This window comes from Argopecten irradians, chromosome 1 (genome assembly GCF_041381155.1).
Source record: "Argopecten irradians isolate NY chromosome 1, Ai_NY, whole genome shotgun sequence".
NCBI lineage: Eukaryota > Metazoa > Mollusca > Bivalvia > Pectinida > Pectinidae > Argopecten > Argopecten irradians.
In genome coordinates, this window is record NC_091134.1 from 6,423,410 (window position 1) to 6,445,961 (window position 22,552).

At 39.0% G+C, this 22,552-nt stretch overlaps 1 protein-coding gene and 1 long non-coding RNA gene across 3 annotated transcripts; one reads left to right on the forward strand and one right to left on the reverse strand.

Annotated features, from left to right (window-relative positions):
- Positions 1-1,115: 1,115 nt before the first annotated feature.
- Positions 1,116-20,203, forward strand: LOC138316255 (uncharacterized). Its single transcript, XR_011207610.1, has 3 exons — positions 1,116-1,455; positions 17,451-17,573; positions 19,279-20,203. It is a non-coding gene; the product is annotated as an uncharacterized lncRNA (long non-coding RNA).
- On the reverse strand, positions 5,637-21,112 carry LOC138316103 (uncharacterized). 2 transcript variants are annotated; one of them, XM_069257617.1, is made up of 6 exons: positions 20,457-21,112; positions 17,433-17,597; positions 17,176-17,218; positions 16,826-16,888; positions 16,321-16,368; positions 5,637-8,721 (listed from the first exon to the last, which is right to left on the reverse strand). In XM_069257617.1, exons 2-6 carry the CDS (start codon positions 17,589-17,591, stop codon positions 6,575-6,577), a joined length of 2,460 nt encoding a protein of 819 aa, XP_069113718.1. In that variant the 5' UTR covers positions 17,592-17,597; positions 20,457-21,112; the 3' UTR covers positions 5,637-6,574. The 2 variants fall into 2 exon arrangements, with proteins under 2 accessions (XP_069113718.1, XP_069113710.1); XM_069257609.1 differs by having other exon boundaries at positions 20,387-21,112.
- Positions 21,113-22,552: the final 1,440 nt, after the last annotated feature.

Below are 22,552 nucleotides of genomic sequence, written 5' to 3' on the forward strand. Positions count from 1 at the left end.
AGTGCCTATGACAAAAGACAGTCCATTTGTGTTACCCGAGACAATCGCTAGATCTCCGAAACTAGTCGTTTCTTTACCGCCAGAATCTCTAAATGTAAAGGAACCACCAGCGATGCCCTCTCCGGCAAAAGTAACACATAATGACAGTAGTCCAAAAGGAGTTCTGCCAGCTCCCACTACCAGTCCTATGCCTATTGTAAGCCCGCCATATCCCAGTCCGATGACTCCTGTACGCCGCAATCCACCAAGGACGCGCCAGGCACCATCAAGACTTGATCTGTGAACTGTTGATTGTGTTAAATAATATTAACTGTGTTTAAAGTGTTTTTCTAAGAATTTTGATAAAAAGTTAAATTTTGGAAAAAGATAATGAAGATCAAGTAGGTCTTTTGAGGATAATTTTTTTATGGACAGAGTAAGTTGATTTGTTCAGCAAGTTTGTGAATGACTTTAAAGAGTTCTGAACGATACACACTGTGCTCTGTGTCAGGAACATTAACGTTAAAAGGGGGAGGAGCGTAGTGTAGTGACATTAATCGTTCAAGGTGTGTTGTCGCTACATCATGTGTATCCTTGTTGTCCGCTTTTAGGATGACGTCCGGAATTCTGTATCCGGTTTTCGGGTTTTACTGTTAGAATAAATTAGTAGTAAGATCACCGCCATTTGCACGAGTTGTGTTTTGAATATCGACGGAACCCAAGATATTACACGGGGGTCAAAAATTAGGGTCGGTCGGGTAACCCTAAACATACATCCCCCCCCCCCTAATACAATATATAAAATTGATATTAAATTGTATACATATTAAATATATAGTAGATATTCACAAAAATAGAGGATGTAAATGTAAGACTATTTCAAACAAATATTGTTGACCTGAGGGTTTAATAGCATTCTATGATCCTGAGAGTAGAATGATTCAAGAGTGCATTTAATGTATTTTTCTCTCATATATGTACCTCCATGTTATACAAATTCACATTTATTACATCCGACTACCGGTATTTTAAAATAAGTTGGAATAAAACCACGACTGCACGTGACGTCAATTCTCCATACTTGAAAATTGTGTGGCATTTTTAATACTAATTACCTTCGTTTGCATTTATTACAGTAAAATCGGACTAAGTTATCCTGACAGCGTGCACGTTAATTTTTACGACTGAGAAAGGACATGGAAAATAAAAAGTTATTGCGTATGAACGCAATACTATTGCGTGCAAATACAATATTAAAAAAAAATACTGTAATAATTTTGAGTTCGTGTATTGGCTGAGAAAGGAAGTATCACTACCTAAAAAGGAGGAAGAAATAAAACAGATAGGGAAGAGGGGACGAGAACAGTGGAGCAAGAAAGAAAGGAGAAGGAAGGAGATTGGGAAAACTCGCGATAAAGGGAGAAAAGGATAGAAAGAGGAAGGCGAGTGAGATATAGACAGAAGAGAAGATTGAAGGTAGCATTGGTTATGTTAGTCCGCTACACCTGATTATATTATTAGGATTTTTTTTGAAATGCCTAATATACATAAGGCAAACCAAGCAAAAAAAAAAAAAGAAAATTAAAAACGCCTAATTATATAGACAGGTTTAGCGGACTATGGTTATGTCTATTGTTATCTATTTTTTTCATCCTTAATCGTTGTACATGAAAGCAACGATATTCTATCAATAGTCTATATTATAATGACGTAATATGACTTGACGAGAAATAAATTGTTACAGTAATTTCACTTCGAATAGCACTATATTTTCAACACTACCGTTTTAAACCAACGTTCATGTACATACATGTATGTCGATGTACAAATTATCCTGCTCAAGAGTCCGGTTTCAAGAGTAACGATCACCGAATCTCTAACCTTTCACAAATCATTATAAATGTCATTAACAATGACAGATCCATGTTTTTGTAAACTCGTTTTGTTGTTTAACATTTGGTTTGATGCTTGTAATGTTTATTTGTTTGTCACCCCGTTATGACCCTATCTGATATAAAGGCCCATCCCGATTTAAAGGCTCATCATACGTGTTTACCGTGGTAATTTTCTAAAACAATGAGAACTTATCATGCATCCTATAATGCAGGCATGTTAGCGTGCCGATTATGTGTGCGGTGTGCAATAGATGAATGTCCATTACACCATTCCATTAAACAGATTGCCCGAGATGGCGACTTGAGCTAAAAAGGATATAAAGATTTAGAAATCAATACTCTACATCACGGAATTATACAAAAGGTCGTAACAGTAACAATCATGCGATTTCCACACGGGGAAACAAAATAAACATATTGATATAGATGGTGTTTTGTTATCAGAATGATGTTGTAATTGACACAATTACTACCTGACCGCACTCGCAGCCGCAACCTGAACGACATTGGCCATAACACATCTCCCCTTGGTCGCTCCGGTTGTCGCAGCCGTACTCCCAGCCGTCCCTCGCTCCCATTTGTCCTCGTTTTGATTTAGAACATGTTTGTCAAAGTCTGTGTACTGGTGTTCGTTTTAATAAAAAAAACCTTCTGTGATTGTTTCCTTTATCATGATCTGTCGACTGACGGAGAGAAGATATCACTTACAGCTACTCGAAAGATTTCCTTTATCATGATCTGTCGACTGACGGAGAGAAGAGATCACTTACAGCTACTCGAAAGGTTTCTTTTATCATGATCTGTCGACTGACGGAGAGGAGGAGAGATCACTTACAGCTACTCGAAAGATTTCCTTTATCATGATCTGTCGACTGACGGAGAGAAGAGATCAATTACAGCTACTCGAAAGGTTTCCTTTATCATGATCTGTCGACTGACGGAGAGAAGAGATCACTTACAGCTACTCGAAAGGTCATGAGTAGCAGGTTGATGAATACTGCGTGGAAGTTTTACGGCTGATATCCACAAAAACACTGGGAAATACTGTACGCGATAGGAATATGCACCGTGGTTTAGTTATTACTACCTCGGTGACCTTTGACATTGACCCGCTTTTGACCTTATGGTGAGTGTCGTTATTGAAGAGAACGATTATTTTTCAAACAGGTTCTATTTTCATTGATTTGAGTCTTAGTGCAAAAATATAGAGTTCAAACAATATAAACGTCTCTTTCACAAATTTTTGGCTTCTTGGCCTTCTTCAATTACATAGAAACACAAGAAAAGCTAGGTGAAATCCATCTTGAACCTTTTGATATGATGCCATAGTAACATACATAAAAATATAGAGCACTATTTTGATGTCTTCTAATAATGCCTGTTTGAAAAGGTTTAAGGATTTGTTTACGATTCTGACACCTTTAATTGTTGATCTTTCTAGCTTTGTGGATGTAGATACTTCAGGATCCATCCTTATCAACGTGGAGAATAGTCATAATTTGTTTTGCTGTTCCAACAAAAACTGAGACTATTCCTCTGTATGAAACGTGTATGTATGAGCGTGTTAGTTGGTTCCTGATGTTCAGCTATTCCATCTGATCAAAAACCATAAGTATAACTTGGCCTGATGAGGAATGCTCTTGATTTATTGTCCCTTATTTGGATGAGACATGTCGTAATCTATGGACATATCAACTTTCTACCCAGTAAGGAAGAGGATCTGGTACAATATGACCGGGTGAGGATGTGGTGTTTTGGACAGAGTACTTAGTAAGACAACAATATGAAAAAGACAACGATTGCACTATTTGTAGAGTCCTAAGACACCTACCACAGGAGAGACAGTCCATTGGATAATTATAAAGTAAACTCAGCCATCAACTACACAAGTACAGTGTTACGATCATAGACTATGGAGTGTGGACCAGGGACACTAGAGAGAGACGCTTTATTTCTCACGCTTTGTGACACTCTAAACACGTGTCATTATAATCGTCCATATGTTTTACTTCCCTACAGACTGTGGTAACAGAGGGGTATTCTATGGTGGGCACGCCCCTAGAGGGGAAATTATACGGTAGCTTATTTAGCATGCCAATTTTCATTCAGTGTGATCTTTAAATTGTCAACGTTTATTATTTTTAGTAAGAATCTGTATGATCTACATACATTGTACCTCCATGTTCTGTTCTTTTGTAGGATTCTTTGAGGTTACAGTTTGTAAACATTGCTAGTCAATTTATTGGCTCTTACTATTACTTATAACTACGGTGGCTGGGAAAGGTAATGAAAAATAGAAAGTTATTGCATGCGAACTCAATAGTATTTCGTGCGAACGCAATAGTATTGCGTGTCAGCGCAGTACTATTGTGTGTGTGTTCGCAATGATATACCACTGAGTAAGTATAAGAAAACACCGAAAACTGTGAAATAGGCAAGGTAATGAATTGTTCGAGGCCCGTATATTCCATAGTTTGAGGTGTTTCTCATACTTGAAACATGGCACCGAATGTCACTAGTACTCTCCACTATTACACTGGGAATTGTTTAACTATTCCACTGCTGCAGGTAACCCTAAAACTATCAATTTAAACCTTGAGACCCATTCACGATTTATTGCATTACCTCACTCGAGAACAAGAATCACGATTTGCATGATTTTTCTGAAAGATCCATGCGTAAGTACTATATGGTGCGCACACTAAAACATTTACTCAGTTTAGTTTTCACTGTTCAACATAGAGGACAATAAATATGTAGCTCTGTATGCAGATTTGAACACATCAGTGATGATTTTTGGATATAAATTTGAAGTGGATTGGGCAAAAATCTTTTCTATGCAGCACAGGCCTTATAGGGAGCTAATCAAAATTTAAAAGAAGAAAAAAACCCAAAATATTCTCGGATTATTTTGGATCATAATACTACCGGTAAATATACACAAAAGTGAAATAATGTGACAAATTAAAAGAGTGTGTTTTTGAAATATTCCTTGGGAATTATTATCTTCATGAAAAGAGATGGAATGTATTTTTTTAATTGATAGATGCCATTTTGTATGGTATATGAAGTGATTTGGACAACGAAATATGGAATAATCATGTCTTAAGCATCTGTAATTTCATTTTGGCAGAAAATTCAGCATTTGTCTTATGGAATTGAATTTCAATCTTCTCTCTTGTGGATTTAAAATGAATTATTTTTTTAGGTTATGGACACAGTGGCTGTGAAAGAAATTATGAAATTTATTTTCGAATGAAGTGATAAAAATTGTGTATCGGTATTACGAAAATAAGTTTACAAATATATCACACCTTTGACAAGTACAATGCTTATTCTTTAATCCATCTCTCCGTGGATTTAATGAATGAGGATGTACTTTTGACTACATGCTAAGCTATGTTCACCAGTCTTTACATTTACCTTAAACTGTGGAATAGTTACCTTTTCCCGTGGAATAGTTCACAAACTATTCCACAGGAAAAGCTAACTATTCAACAGCAGTAGATGATAATAGTAGACTTTGCTCCAACTATACCTCAAGCTTCATGTACAACAATAGATGACATCACAGCCATATTTTTAATTGGCAGTTAATTGTCAAGTTTACTATTGTGTTCACATGCAATGATTAATTATTGCGTTCGCATGCAATAGTATTGCATTAGCACGCAATAACTTTTCATTTTTTCATGTCCTTTCCCAGCCACCGTATATAACGGCAAAGGATGTCGACATGTTGAAAAAAATTAGATTTATAAAATACAAGAAGCACGTTTAAGAATTCAAACATTTTTTAATAAATCACACAAATATACAAAATAAATGAATATTCTTTGAATGAAAAACATTGGGTGGTGCTGTAAAAGTTATATATATAAAAAAAATTACAATTGTAATTAAAGAATTACACCATCATAAAAAGTAGTTCATTGTATATACTTTATTCATTCATTTATGGTGTAATCCGTTGTGAATTGATCAGAATGGAATAGTTTCTTATGACGAGTATCAAACAGTTGTTATGTTTGGATTTAAAGCTGGACACAAAATAACATTTTAATACCGCTAACGTAAGGTACATTAACGAAGAAAGAAACTTTGTGCTTCATAAAACATTCATTTCTTGGAAGACGGATATACGAAACCAAAGTCAACAATTCCGTAACAAGTTTATATAACATTACTTTTTACTTCAGCAGACATATAAACTACTTCTTATAATACGATATACAATTTTTTGAATAATTATACTGTAGTATTTTCTTTTCATTTTCATTAATCGGTATTCCATTGATTACTACAAAGTCGTTATAAGATGATATAAAGACAGCGATAGTAACCCGGGGGTGGGGTGGATATATTGGTTTTTGATTGGTTAGTTTAACGTCCTTTTAGCAGCCAGGGTCATTTAAGGACGTGTCAGGTTTGTTCGTGGAGGAAACCCGAGAACATGGAGAAAAAATACCGATCAGCGGTCAGTACCTGGCAGCTGCCCCACATGGGGTTCGAACTCGCAACCCAGTGGTGGAGGGTTTATGGTAATATGTTGGTACTTAGCCATTGGGACACCGCGGGGTGGAGTATAAATAATAGCGACAGCGATAGTAACCCATGAAATGCATGTATAGAGGACGGGGTGGATATAAAGACAGTGATAGTAACCCATGGGAAATCGAGGATGACAATGGAGATATATTTTATTTGTGGATACCAGCCAATTTGTAGAACCACATTATGGGTGTTCTGCCGTATTTATCCTCTGCCTGACTGTCTGCTTTGTTTCGTAGTAGAACATCAGTGATCGCTTCCATTTGACCTTTAACAGATATGTGTAAAGGTGTTTCTCCTTCCACGTCTCTACAGTTGACACAAGCTCCACACTTTATCAATTTCGCCACCAGGTCACAATTGTTTCGCATAACTGCATGATGCAGAGGAGATTTCGAAGACGCGTCGTGTCTGTTAACGTCAACGTTTCGGTCTAAGAGGGACTCAATTACATCGGAAGGGCAATTACTTATCGCAGAACAAAGGAGATCTTCATTTGAGGTGTTAGACAGATTAACGTCAGCACCGTTATCCAGAAGACATCGAAAAATAGCAATGTTCGCGCGTGAAACTGACAGATATAGCAAGGTCTTGTCATCGTTGCACTTTAAGTTGGGATTAGCACCACGTTCAAGAAGCAATTTCACTATCTTTGTTGAATTTTGTTCGGGTTGATTCAGAGCTTGATCAGATTCGTATTTTGTACGTTTGTGTTTAAGCGCAATTTTGACAGCCATGTTAAGGGGAGCTACACTTGCTGCGTCACTTTGATCTTGATTTACACTTGCATGGTGCTCTAGAAGTTCGTTCACAATATCTACATCTCCCTTTCGAATAGCATGCTTCAATGCTGTGTGGTTTCTGATGTCAATTAAATCTACACTCGCTCCAGCCTCCAATAACTCTCTAACAATTTTACGGATTTCCTTTATAGGTCGTGAATTGTTTCGACACACCCACATTAACGCCGACTTCTTTGTCTTATCACATATATTTAGAGCCGCCCCATTCTTTAGCAGGTCGCGTGTTAGTCTGAACATTTCCATGCGACAGCTCCAGGCTAATAATGGGATGCTATTCTCATTTCCATATTCCAATGTTTTGTCCTCGGAACACTTCTTCATGAATACTTTGAGAAAACGTCTATTCCGTAGAGCGGAATGGTAAAATATGTCCTCTATATTATTGTTTTTAAGTTCTCGACACATTCTTTGTGCCAACCGATTATAATCCGAGCGTTCCAGTACAATAGCGTGTTCATTAGGCACTGCAGCAGTGTCTACTATTCTGACGTAACTTCTAAGAAATGTACTGGAACAGTATTGAAATAAAAACTCTGTCGACTCCTCTCCCAATATAAAAGTTACTAAGTCCTCGAATACAGAATGGAGAAATGAAAAGGTCCTTCCATTTTTTGTAAGGTAAACTCCGTTCAAGGCATCAAGAGCATTCATCACCTTCTTCTGCGTCTTTTCCCGGTCTATTCCCAGCAGTTCCATCACCCGATCAACACGATCTCTTTCTGGGGAATCAGGGCTGATGTACCTGATGGATAGCAGGTTCCTATACACAGCACATAGAGCCAGGGCACAGAAATGTGGAGGATTATGCTCTCGCATTCGGATAAAAGTTTCTTTTATAACGTCAAACGGCGAGGAGAAGAACTCTGATGGATTTCGATGGCGTATTTCCCCGACCTTACAAAACGCGTGACACAGTAATGGAAAACAATGCAGGGTTGGCATCTGGAGTGGGGAATTAAAACGAACCCCACTTCTAGATAAGTAATGCGAAAGCATATCTTTCTTTTCTTGATCTGAAAGAGCATGTTCATCATCAGTCAACTCAATGCCAAACTTTCGCCAGTTTGTTAAAGTTTTGCTGCTAGATACGAATCTATCATTTATGATTTCTGAGCGGACAGCGAGAAGCACTTTTGTTGTACGACTCTCTATACAATGTTTAATGTTGTCCTCGTGCTTCTCCAACTTCTCAACCCCAGTTAGACTGATACATTCACTTCCTATAGGATCATCTATAACAAACGCTTGCCATTTTGCATCGTCCCAATAGTACACTATTTCTGACGGTTTAGTACATGGGTACACTGTATACCCATCTTTTTTAAGACCCAGAGAAACAAATCTGAGAGCTGTAGATTTCCCGCTTCCCTGTGGACCAGTGATGATCAACATATTGTTTTTCTTAGATGCATCCCGAACGCTCCTTAAGCCTTTAGTCACAAATACATCATCTGCATGCTTTTCCCACATGGCAACTGTGTTCTGCATGATTTCTACAGTAAAAAAATGTTTGATTTTCACCTATATTAGTCTTCAAATTTGATTTGATTTATCAGAAATAAGTAAAAGCAATGTACTGCAATTAAAAAAAAAACCATTGACACAAATCGATTTAAATATAATAAAACGAAGAGAATAGTATTACAAATTACCTTGAAAAGTACAAGAACAGGACAAATGATTCCTGAAGAGCAAGTGTATTACCAATCTTGATAACAAAGGAAGGGTATCACTTTGGGCCGTTTTACGGCCACTCAGTGATAAGCAAAATATTTTGCATGAATATACATTAGGGTCAGCTGCATATTGTATGCTGAAAACTAGAATTTTTCAACGGTTTGATAGCTTGAAATTGATGTTTAGTACTAAATACGGATCTTGACATGACCTGCTTAAGATGACAGATTACATCCTATGGTCACATTTGCAAGGATTTTAAATTATTTAGACTTGTTTTATGAGCTTAATTTCAAGTAACGCCTTCACTGAGGTAGGATGTTAGAATTATGCCTGCTGTCCCACTGCGTGATCGTGAAAGGCGACTCAATTTGGAATCTTTATTTCACGGTTATTGAGATGAAAATATTTTATTTTTTTTTCAACCATTTCAAAGCTTTGGAGTGTTTAGCACTTGATTTGTAGTTTGTCACGATCTACTTTAGATTATTACATTTTAGGGTCACATTTGCTGGGTCACGTGTATAAATTAGGTCACATTCAATGAATGTTATTGTCTGTCAACTAAGTATCTTGTGGATTGTCCATATTTAAGGCAAGTGTTTAAGCTATTTAAATTTGTTGTAATAGAACATATTAAGCAACACCTATATTGCAAGTATGATGTTAGAATTGTGTCTGCTGCCTCATTGCATGATCGGAAAAGGCGACTAAATTTGGGATCTCAATTCTAGTGGCTACCTAGATCAAAATATATTGGATTTCTGTCTGAAATATCATAGAGAAGGTTTCTTTCTCATAAAAAACTTTCCTTTCACTTTATACAAGTTAATAATAATAAGACAATACTCTCTTATGATGAACACTAGATGTTGAATGCATGATATTGTTTGGTAAAGCCACGAGATAAAGGTTCCATATTTAGTCGACTTTGATGATCATGCTATGGAGCAGCAGGCACAATTCTAACAAAATACTTGCAATGCAGGTATTGCTTGAGATTATCTCATAAACAAACTTAAATAGCTTAATCATTTGCTTTTTATATATAAAAATCCAGAAGATACATAATTGAAAAATGCACTTTCATTGAATATGACCTAATTCTTCCCCGTCATCCCGCTCATATGACCCTAAGCTGCCACCATCTTAACAAGATCATTACAGAAAATAAAACTCTAAATGTCACTCTGAAGGTATGGAATGGATGAAAATGTACACTATTCTCATATAGGTAACCATGAAATTAAGATTCAAAATTTAGTCGCCTTTCACGATCATATAGTGGGACAGCAGGAATAATTCTAAAATTCTACCTCAGTGAAGGCGTTGCTTGAAATTAAGCTCATAAAACAAGTCTAAATAATTTAAATTCCTGCTTTAAGCATTGTAAAATAGCATATGCTTAGTGGACAGTTGATACCATTCATTGAATATGACCTAAATCAAATCTTTAAAAAATCCTAGTTTTCAGCAAAAATAAAAAAAAGTTTTTAATGCTGAAATAGAAAAAAATGCTTAATAAGTTCACTCTGACCTACTTTTTGAACTTTTCATCAGTTTTCTTAACGAAACTTCACAAACCTAATATTTACAGGCAAAATCTGCAAACAAGAGGCCCAGAGGGCCTGTATCGCTCACCTGGTTTGTAATGCCAAGTAATGTTCTGAATACAAGTTCATTGTTTCTTTTCTGAAGGAATTTGAATATTTACCTCTAATTCCCCTATTGGGCCCCACTCTTTCTGTTCCAGGGGGTCAAAGCAAAAATTTATACGAACTCTGTTAACCCCAAGGATGTTTCTGGCCAAATTTGGTTACAATCCATGCAGAACTCTAGGACAAGTAGCGATTTTCAGGATTTACCTCTATTTCCCCTATTGGGCCCCGCCCCTCCTGCCCCCAGGGGGGTCAGAGCTAAAATTTATACAAGTTTTGTTTCCCTTCACCAAAGGATGTTTGTGGCCAAATTTGGTTACAATCAATGCAGAACTCTAGGACAAGTAGCGATTTATAGGAATTACCTCTATTACCCCTATTGGGCCCCACCCTCCTGCCCCAGGGGGGTCAGGGTCACCATTTATGCAAAATCTGATCCCCTTCCCCCAAGAAGTTTCTGGCCAAATTTGGTTGCAATCCATGCAGAACTCTAGGTCAAGTAGCGATTTATAGGAATTACCTCTATTACCCCTATTGGGCCCCGCCCCTCCTGGCCCAGGGGTGTCAGGGTCACCATTTATGCAAAATCTGATCCCCTTCCCCTAAGGAAGTTTCTGGCCAAATTTGGTTGCAATCCATGCAGAACTCTAGGACAAGTAGCGATTTATAGGATTTACCTCTATTACCCCTATTGGGCCCCGCCCCTCCTGCCCCAGGGGGGTCAGGGTCACCATTTATGCAAAATCTGATCCCCTTCCCCTAAGGAAATTTCTTGCCAAATTTGGTTGCAATGCATGCAGAACTCTAGGACAAGTGGCGATTTATAGGATTTACCTCTATTACCCCTATTGGGCCCGCCCCTCCTGGCCCAGGGGGGTCAGGGTCACCAATTATGCAAAATCAGATCCCCTTCCCCTAAGGAAGTTTCTGGCCAAATTTGGTTGCAATCCATGCAGAACTCTAGGACAAGTAGCGATTTATAGGATTTACCTCTATTTCCCCTATTGGGCCCCGCCCCGCCTGCCCCAGGGGGTCAGGGTTATCATTTATGCAAAATCTGATCCCCTTCCCCCAAGGATGTTTCTGGCCAAATATGGTTGCAATCCATCCAGAACTCTAGGACAAGTAGCGATTTATAGGATTTACCTCTTTTACCCCTATTGGGCCCCGCCCCTCCTGCCCCAAGGGGGGGTCAGGGTCACCATTTATGCAAAATCTGATCTCCTTCCCCTAAGGAAGTTTCTGGCCAAATCTGGTTGCAATCCATGCAGAACTCTAGGACAAGTAGCGATTTATAGGATTGACCTCTATTTCCCCTATTGGGCCCCACCCTCCTGCCCCAGGGGGGTCAGGGTCACCATTTATGCAAAATCTGATCCCCTTCCCCCAAGAATTTTCTGGCGAAATTTGGTTGCATTCCAGCCAGAACTCTATGACAAGTAGCGATTTATAGGATTTACCTCTATTACCCCTATTGGGCCCCGCCCCTCCTGCCCCAGGGGGGTCAGGGTCACCATTTATGCAAAATCTGATCCCCTTCCCCTAAGGAAATTTCTTGCCAAATTTGGTTGCAATGCATGCAGAACTCTAGGACAAGTGGCGATTTATAGGATTTACCTCTATTACCCCTATTGGGCCCGCCCCTCCTGGCCCAGGGGGGTCAGGGTCACCAATTATGCAAAATCTGATCCCCTTCCCCCAAGGATGTTTCTGGCCAAATATGGTTGCAATCCATCCAGAACTCTAGGACAAGTAGCGATTTATAGGATTTACCTCTTTTACCCCTATTGGGCCCCGCCCCTCCTGCCCCAAGGGGGGGGGGGGGGGGGGGGGGGGGGGGTCAGGGTCACCATTTATGCAAAATCTGATCTCCTTCCCCTAAGGAAGTTTCTGGCCAAATCTGGTTGCAATCCATGCAGAACTCTAGGACAAGTAGCGATTTATAGGATTGACCTCTATTTCCCCTATTGGGCCCCACCCTCCTGCCCCAGGGGGGTCAGGGTCACCATTTATGCAAAATCTGATCCCCTTCCCCCAAGAATTTTCTGGCAAAATTTGGTTGCATTCCAGCCAGAACTCTATGACAAGTAGCGATTTATAGGATTTACCTCTATTACCCCTATTGGGCCCCGCCCCTCCTGCCCCAGGGGGGTCAGGGTCACCATTTATGCAAAATCTGATCCCCTTCCCCTAAGGAAATTTCTTGCCAAATTTGGTTGCAATGCATGCAGAACTCTAGGACAAGTGGCGATTTATAGGAATTACCTCTATTACCCCTATTGGGCCCGCCCCTCCTGGCCCAGGGGGGTCAGGGTCACCAATTATGCAAAATCTGACCCCCTTCCCCTAAGGAAGTTTCTGGCCAAATTTGGTTCAATGCATGCAGAACTCTAGGACAAGTGGCGATTTATAGGATTTACCTCTATTACCCCTATTGGGCCCGCCCCTCCTGGCCCAGGGGGGTCAGGGTCACCAATTATGCAAAATCTGATCCCCTTCCCCTAAGGAAGTTTCTGGCCAAATTTGGTTGCAATCCATGCAGAACTCTAGGACAAGTAGCGATTTATAGGATTTACCTCTATTTCCCCTATTGGGCCCCGCCCCGCCTGCCCCAGGGGGTCAGGGTCTTCATTTATGCAAAATCTGATCCCCTTCCCCCAAGGATGTTTCTGGCCAAATATGGTTGCAATCCATCCAGAACTCTAGGACAAGTAGCGATTTATAGGATTTACCTCTTTTACCCCTATTGGGCCCCGCCCCTCCTGCCCCAAGGGGGGGGTCAGGGTCACCATTTATGCAAAATCTGATCTCCTTCCCCTAAGGAAGTTTCTGGCCAAATTTGGTTGCAATCCATGCAGAACTCTAGGACAAGTAGCGATTTATAGGATTGACCTCTATTTCCCCTATTGGGCCCCACCCTCCTGCCCCAGGGGGGTCAGGGTCACCATTTATGCAAAATCTGATCCCCTTCCCCCAAGAATTTTCTGGCCAAATTTGGTTGCAATCCATGGTGAACTCTACGATAAGTAGCAATTGATAGGATTTACCTCTATTACCCCTATTGAGCCCCGCCCCTCCTGCCCCGGGGGGGGTCAGGGTCACCATTTATGCAAAATCTGATCCCCTTCCCCTAAGGAAGTTTCTGGCCAAAGTTGGTTGCAATCCATGCAGAACTCTAGGACAAGTAGCGATTTATAGGATTTACCTCTATTACCCTTATTTGGCCCCGCCCCTCCTGCCCCTGGGGGGGTCAGGGTCACCATTTATGCAAAATCAGTTCCCATTCCCCAAAGGATGTTGCTGGCCAAATTTGGATGCATTCCATGCAGAACTCTACGTCAAGTAGCGATTTATAGGACTTACCTCTAATTCCCCTATTGGGCCCCGCCCCGCCTGTCCCAGGGGGTCAGGGTCACCATTTATGCAAAATCTGATCCCCTTCCCCCAAGGATGTTTCTTTCCGAATTTGGTTACAATCAAGCCAGAACTCTAGGACAAGTAGCGATTTATAGGATTTACCTCTATTACCCCTATTGGGCCCCGCCCCTCCTGCCCCAGGGGGGTCAGGGTCACCATTTATGCAAAATCTGATCCCCTTCCCCTAAGGAAATTTCTTGCCAAATTTGGTTGCAATGCATGCAGAACTCTAGGACAAATAGCGATTTATAGGATTTACCTCTATTTCCCCTATTGGGCCCAGCCCTCCTGCCCCAGGGGGGTCAGGGTCACCATTTATGCAAAATCTGATCCCCTTTCCCTAACGAAGTTTCTGGCCAAATATGGTTGCAATCCATCAAGAACTCTAGGACAAGTAGCGATTTATAGGATTTACCTCCATTACCCCTATTGGGCCTCGCCCCTCCTGCCCAGGGGGGTCAGGGTTACCATTTATGCAAAATCTGATCCCCTTCCCCTAAGGATGTTTCTGGCCAAATTTGGTTACAATCCATGCAGAACTCTAGGACAAGTAGCGATTTATAGGATTTACCTCTATTACCCCTATTGGGCCCCGCCCCTCCTGGCCCAGGGGTGTCAGGGCCACCATTTATGCAAAATCTGATCCCCTTCCCCTAAGGAAGTTTCTGGCCAAATTTGGTTGCAATCCATGCAGAACTCTAGGACAAGTAGCGATTTATAGGATTTACCTCTATTTCCCCTATTGGGCCCCGCCCCGCCTGCCCCAGGGGGGTCAGGGTCACCATTTGTGCGAAATCTGATCTCCTTCCCCTAAGGAAGTTTCTGGCCAAATTTGGTTGCAATCCATGCAGAACTCTAGGACAAGTAGCGATTTGTAGGATTTACCTCTATTTCCCCTATTGGGCCCCACCCTCCTACCCCAGGGGGGTCAGGGTCACCATTTATGCAAAATCTGAACCCCTTCCCCCAAGAATTTTCTGGCCAAATTTGGTTACAATCCATGCAGAACTCTAGGACAAGTAGCGATTTATAGGATTTACCTTTATTTCCCCTATTGGGCCCAGCCGCTCCTGCCCCAGGGGGATCAGGGTCACCATTTATGCAAAATCTGATCCCCTTTCCCTAAGGAAGTTTCTGGCCAAATATGGTTGCAATCCATCTAGAACTCTAGGACAAATAGCGATTTATAGGATTTACCTCTATTACCCCTATTGGGCCTCGCCCCTCCTGCGCCAGGGGGGTCAGGGTTACCATTTATGCAAAATCTGATCCCCTTCCCCTAAGATTGTTTCTGGCCAAATTTGGTTACAATCCATGCATAACACTAGGACAAGTAGCGATTTATAGGATTTACCTCTATTACCCCTATTGGGCCCCGCCCCTCCTGCGCCAGGGGGGTCAGGGTCACCATTTATGCAAAATCTGATCCCCTTCCCCTAAGGAAGTGTCTTGCCAAATTTGGTTGCAATGCATGCAGAACTCTAGGACAAGTGGCGATTTATAGGATTTACCTCTATTACCCCTATTGGGCCCCGCCCCTCCTGCCCCAGGGGGGTCAGGGTCACCATTTATGCAAAATCTGATCCCCTTCCCCTAAGGAAGTTTCTGGCCAAATTTGGTTGCAATCTATGCAGAACTCTAGGACAAGTAGCGATTTATAGGATTTACCTCTATTACCCCTATTGGACCCCGCCCCTCCTGCCCTAGGGGTGTCAGGGTCACCATTTATGCAAAATCTGATCCCCCCCCCCCTAAGGAAGTTTCTGACCTAATTTTGTTAAAATCCATGCAGTTCTTTATGACAAGTAGTGATTTAAAGGAAATGTTGACGGACGGACGACGGACGACGGACGCCGCGCCATGGCAAAAGCTAAAAATGTTATCAATTAATTAGGACTTAAACAATGAAAATTTGAATTTTCACCCTTTGACCTTTGACCTCTGAAATTACCATGAGCGCAGAAAAAATCGGATATTCTGAGTAGCATACAATATGTAGCTGATCCTTGTGTATCACTGAGTGGCCGTAAAACGGCCCAAAGTGATACCCCTCCTTTTATAATGAGCGACAAAAATATATCATTGCGTTTAATGCACATCGTGTTAAATTAATGATTTAGGATTTATCAACAGTTCTATCTGAATTCAATTTACTGTACAACAAAACCAGATAAAAAAACTGATCTTTACTGCATAAGTTATTCATGATTTAAGTGTATGCGTAGTGACTTCAGTGAACATTATTGAAATCTTTCGAGATATATTTCTTAGAAATCATTTTAAGAATGGTAATACCTGCCATTGAATTCACAATAGTTGATTATCACAATGCACACTTACTTGTTGGATCTTTATTTCTGCCTTCCAGAAGTGGCGGCGATATGGGAGCTAGAAGAGATATGTTGTGATTACAAAAGTCTGTCTACAGATTCCTATTTATACCTGTTCTATGCTACACACCGATCGACATTCTATGAATGTCCTTTTAATATCACCAAAATTTCCGTCTGTGTTACTATGGTAATGAAAATAAATATGACTTCAATTTAGAGGTCACAGTGAATATTTTATATTCGGAAGAGGGCGAATTAAGACGGCTTATCACTTAATATGTTTTCAAACATGATTCATATTAATGACCTATGATTTTATGATCAAACAAGTATATTATACTATATTTCAACTGAGACAAACTGCCCATCTAATGGACACAATAGAACAGTAGATCTACCAAAGTCATGAATATTACCTCCGTGGAAATATCTAAACCGTTTTCGTTTTTTTTTTAAATTTAATTTTGCATGACCATTAAACCATTAATTAAAGTAGAATACTTTAACGTTACCTGAATGAAGTATGTTTCCGTCTCCAAACATGGCATTGGTAAAGTTCAAAGCGACACTTTTGGCTAAGAAAGAAACAAAAAGTATAAGAAAAACATTTATCGTCGTCTGTTACTCACGTGTTACTGGGTTGCGGAGTTTATACACTGTAGTTTGCGAGGGTGATGATTTATGATCTTCATTTCCAGAAGATCCCCGATTACTTATTACAAACATCATAATAGCAGACCATGACACATGTAACATTGGGCAGAAAGTTCAGAAAAAGATCCCGCTATTAGTCATGTGGTTTTTAACACTTGGTATTTACAAATATTTGTTTTGCAAAGTTTAAAGGAATAGTTTTACTTACGTGATCTCTTCTTCTTTGATTTTTTGCCTTTAGAAGAAGATTCCTGTACAATTATTAAGATATATGAAATAACAAATAGAAATACTCGTAACGTAAAAAGTGCATAGACCCTTCAGCTTCCCTTTAATTCATAAAACGACTATTCATTTTTAACCCTTTTCTTAATTGATGTTTATAATATCATGGAATTTACATAGAACTGCTGATATCAGCTAGCCACCGTCTCTAAGATTCAGGTATCCAGTTAATTGACTTACTTTTGTTTTGCCGTTCAGGTTTAGTTCATTTCGATAGAAGACGTTGGTTATGATCAACATAGAGAAAGCAGTGATTATCACAAGAGTCACCCCAGCTACCACATACTGTAGTTCGCAGTTCAGTAATCCAGACGAACCTTGGTGAGGAGCGTCTGCCATGCTTGCCTACAATGATATGCTGTGAGATTAACTCACTGATTGTATCTAACTAATCAATGCAATTTTCTTTACATTTGCTGTTAATTAACGTATCACCAGCTTACCACGAATTTATCACTCCATTTATCACGCCAATTGGTTTACAAATTAAAAATCTCACGGCTAAATCGGGATTTATTTGGGAGTGGCATTTAAAGAGATGATTTAATACGTAACGACTCACAAAATCTTTTTCCTCTGACTCAGACACCCGTAGTTCAGGAAAACAGATCTATATATTCTGAAAGACAGATATGATTGGTGAAGATTTTTTAGTTAACCTGTTTCCCACTCTGGACTTTCAACCAGACAGCCTGATGGAGGCCAAATAGGCCAAACGTTATTTACAGCAGGCATATACTGGTATGACTATAGTCAAATTGGAGGAAAAAATCTGTTCGTTTATGGGTATATATAGAAGTCATTTATGGATAAAACTTAAATGTTTTAGTCGTAAGCATGGAAGGACTGTGCATTTCACTAATTAATGCCTATTTCATTTACATATAATATGATCATGAGGGCTGAGGCAGGACCTTATGATCATCTTCATTTAACAAAAAAATGATTGTTCTTCCCAAATGATCTTTTATACAAAAGGTTGTAAAATTCATGGGCTGGGAGCTTACATATTAGGACATGAGAGCATTCTTTTGTATTTCCCGTAATATTTTTACAATAGAAAGACACTCTTGATAAATGGAAAAATAACTGTGAAAGGTGTACTGGAAAGTGAACGTTCAATGGTTATATTAAGTGGTACTAGTAAAATGGCATGATTTTCAACTGATAATGGATAAACAGTGTCAAATATCAGTAAAAAAAGTGTCTAAGCAGTTTTGCATGATATTTTTATAGAGATCTATGTAAAAAGGGAAAATATTAATTTTCAAATCTTTTTATCATCATATTAAAGGCCCAATACCTTTCCGAAACGGCTTTTATTTTTTAAATGGGAATGTAAAACAAGATCGATAACTTTGTAGAGTCCTAAAAATTATCAACATACCGTTAATACTACATTTATCATCACCTTCTGAACGATTTGATTAAAATAAATAAAATGTTTATTTTCATAACGCGGGTCGTATTATGTTTCCCGCCGTCGTCCTAAATACCGCGCGGTAGTTGACTATCACTGTGCCAGACGGCAAAACAGCGAATTGACTCTCCACTGTTTTCATATATTACGCAGGCAATCTTGCATATGTTTGGTGTCGTAACCTTATTTTAGATCATCGGTATGCATTTTCTGGTGTTATTAATGTTTTTTAAGAAACCTTTATATTTTGCTCCGGAAAGGTAATGGGCCTTTAATAACAATACATCATTATTAATATAAATTTTAATTACTGCCCCTGTTTAATGGAAAATGAAGAAATTAAGGAAATAGTCATACGTTTCCTTGATAATGATCTTGTACATATATACAACTTATGCTATTTACACGTCAGTAGATAGCCCGCTAAACCTGTCTATATTATATATTTTTTATAATATAAAAATAAAACAAAATACCTAATAATACAGGCAGGTTAAGCAGACTAGTCAGAAGAATAAGAAACATAGTTTGTGGAGTTTTTACACTAAAACATGAGATAGCTCCAAAGTATATTTCATTTAGAAATCATTCTGATTGTAATTTCAGGACTGAGAATACCTTGGAGACACCTATGGTAAACACAACAAGGAATGGACAGAGGTTGTGCAGATGTGGAACAGTCTACGAAACCATTTCAGGTCATGTGAATTATTATATTGTTTGCCTTTGCTATTGCTACCGTACTTTTTAATTAATAATCAAATTAGTCCAAAATGTTTTTTCATTACTATCCATTTTACTGACTGATTTTCAACATTGGGTGAAATGTTTTCATGGCTAGAGTTGATATGACCAACATAATGAACGAGGATAAATATTTTTTATAATTTTTTTTTTTTTGTAAAAAAACCCAACTTATTTCTAAGTTTCTATTGTACTTATTTATGTTATAATATATTCAATTTTATGATCTTTCTCACCTTGTTACTACTATATTATTCTACATAACCCTTTTACTTCAAGCAATATAGAACTTATGTGATATATTTAGTTTCTGTTATTTGGTTACTAGTTCTAACTGTGTACGTATTATTTATCCTAATAGTGTTGCCTACCTACTCCTCTTTTTATACATCTTGTAGCTCGTCATGTATTTGTTGATTCTACAAGTGTTTCTCACAGAAATAGCACTATAGCGCTAATAATATCTATGTTCATATATGCGACTCTAAAATACACCATGTATCTTGTAAACGACAAATGTGCAGGGAAATAATGAAAACCGCTACCACCCCCCCCCCCCCCGCAACTTTTATATTCATCATTCATGAAGTAAGAACAGTCATTTCTTTATTTGTCATGGATAAGATACACCAATTGTCTCAACAGAAGGCAATATGCTTATGAAATCCGACTTGTTTGTCTCTGTTGCATTATATGCATCCTCGGTAACCCAGGCGATATATACACTAACGTTAATATCCCCGGGTTGATAAGTGTAGCGTAGTGTAGTGCGATCACCCATGGGTCTCCGACGATGCATTATATGTAACACCTGAGTACCTTCTGTAGGATGGTGTGTGTGAGTGCGTGTGTGTTTTCAATTCGTTTGATTATTCGTCTGTTCATTAATTCTTCCATATATATATACTATACTATATATGTGTGTGACTTAGACTATGGTAATCATCATGTTAAACACCGCTATGCATACCTGTATATTAAATGTCGTGAAGATATGACGTCACCATAAAACAGCAGACTGGAATCATTAATTTACATACCTAGGCCGGGCGAGTTAAAATGTCATGTCCCTGTATATATGGGGTTAATGTTACATGTGTTGAATGGCGAGAGGATTGGGCTTCTACCGGTTACTAGGAACAGAAACATATTTCTGCTAGAAACATGTCGACATTTTCCCTATAACCCAATTAAATTACTTCCTCTTTCGTTTTCGAAAAATACACATATGATAAAAACTTACTAAAAATAGCGAAATCTTGCAATATATACCAGAAAAAGTTCCTCTTAAAGTTATGCTGAAATCGCCCATATTTACAATAAAACAAATATTTACGACAATCAAAGTGTCAAATTACAGTTTACTGGTATACTTATCAGAATTACTTCCCTTGTCTATAGCCGTTAGGATAGGATAACACTTGTCGTATGGTTTATAGTGATTGGGTCAATAACAGGGACGAAATTATATAGTAGGAGTGGGGAAATAGTGAACACCAAAACTGCCAGGAAAATAATGCAATTTTGTGGTAATAAAAATATGTTTCAATGTGTAAGAAAGACAAGGGCCCAGTGGGCCCGAATCGCTCACCTGCAATCTAGCTGGTAATCATACATGGTTCATACTTAACAAATAGAGTAAATAAGAATTTATATCATCCCTAAGCACATAAGAGGCCTCTTTGCCTCTTGGTTATTAAAAAGAAGTCGTTTAAAGATTTTAGCCTATTTGACCCCTATGACCTTGAATGAAGGTCAATGTCATTCTTTTGAACAAACTTGGTAGCACTTGATCCCAGCATGCCACAGGCCCATTATCAGGTCCCTATGCCTTTAGGTTTTTAAGAAGGAGTCGTTTAAAGATTTTAGCCTTTTTGACCCCTGTGACCTTGAATGAAGGTCAAGGTCATTCATTTGAACAAATTTGGTAGTCCTTCATCCCAGAAGGCGCAGGCCCAATATCAGGTCTCTAGGCTTATTGGTTATTAAGAAGGAGTCATTTAAAGATTTTTGCCTTTTTGAACCCTGTGACCTTGAATGAAGGTCAAGGTCATTCATTAAAACAAACTTGGTAGCCCTCTATTCCAGCATGCCACATGCCCAATATCAGGTCTCTAGCCCTCTTGCTTATTAAGGAGAAGTCGTTTAAAGATTTTAGCCTTTTTGACCCCGTGACCTTGAATGAAAGTCAAGGTCATTCATTTGAACAAACTCGGTAGCCCTTGATCCCAGCATGCCTCAGGCCCAATATCAGGTCCCTAGGCCTCTTGGTTATTAAGAAGAAGTCATTTAAAGATTTTTGCCTTTTTGAACCCTGTGACCTTGAATGAAGGTCAAGGTCATTCATTCGGACAAACTTGGTAGCCCTCTATTCCAGCATGCCACATGCCCAATATCAGGTCTCTAGCACTCTTGGTTATTAAGGAGAAGTCGTTTAAAGATTATAGCCTATATGACCCCTGTGACCTTGAATGAAAGTCAAGGTCATTCATTTGAACAAACTTTGTAGACCTTGATCCCAGCATGTCACAGGCCAAATATCAGGTCCCTACGCCTCTTGGTTATTAAGAAGAAGTTGTTTAAATTTTTTAGCCTTTTTGACCCCTGTGACCTTGAACGAAAGTCAAGGTCATTCATTTGAACGTTAGACTGAAGTTTCATTATATTCACAATCTTAATAAAGGACCTAGGACACTTGCATATAGGATTTTATTCTAGCTTGTGATTTTTATAAACCCGTCTCATATGGCCCCAAAACACCAAGCATTACTCGATTGGTAACCCAAAGCCTGCATAGCATGGCATGCTATTCTGGTATCACTCTATCCAGAACAGGGGCAATACTAACATTTTGTTCCAACAATTATAAGTGTCAAAATAAATAGCAAGGAAATACAAAACTAGATTAATTCATGTTACATCAAGTAATATTTTAATGTTAGTAAATGTAGATATGTTTGCAGAGAGGAGAAAAGAACAACTGAAAGGTGGTCTGACTGACACAGGAAAAACATTTGTAACGACTCAGTATGACCTACAGGTGATTTACAGGTGAGTTGTGGTGATCAATTACATTCTATTGTTTCTTGTATGTTAGTATTCATCATTTTACTCCCCACTATCCTTTTATCACATG

Bases quoted from the DNA above. Each gene is read 5' to 3' on its own strand.
- LOC138316103 (XM_069257617.1), bottom strand. From the start codon at position 17,591: ATGGCAGACGCTCCTCACCAAGGTTCGTCTGGATTACTGAACTGCGAA. The intron at 16,889-17,175 runs GTAAGTAAAACT...TTTCTTTCTTAG, and splicing joins ATCAAAGAAGAAGAGATCAC to CCAAAAGTGTCGCTTTGAAC. The intron at 16,369-16,825 runs GTAACGTTAAAG...TATCTCTTCTAG, and splicing joins CGGAAACATACTTCATTCAG to CTCCCATATCGCCGCCACTT.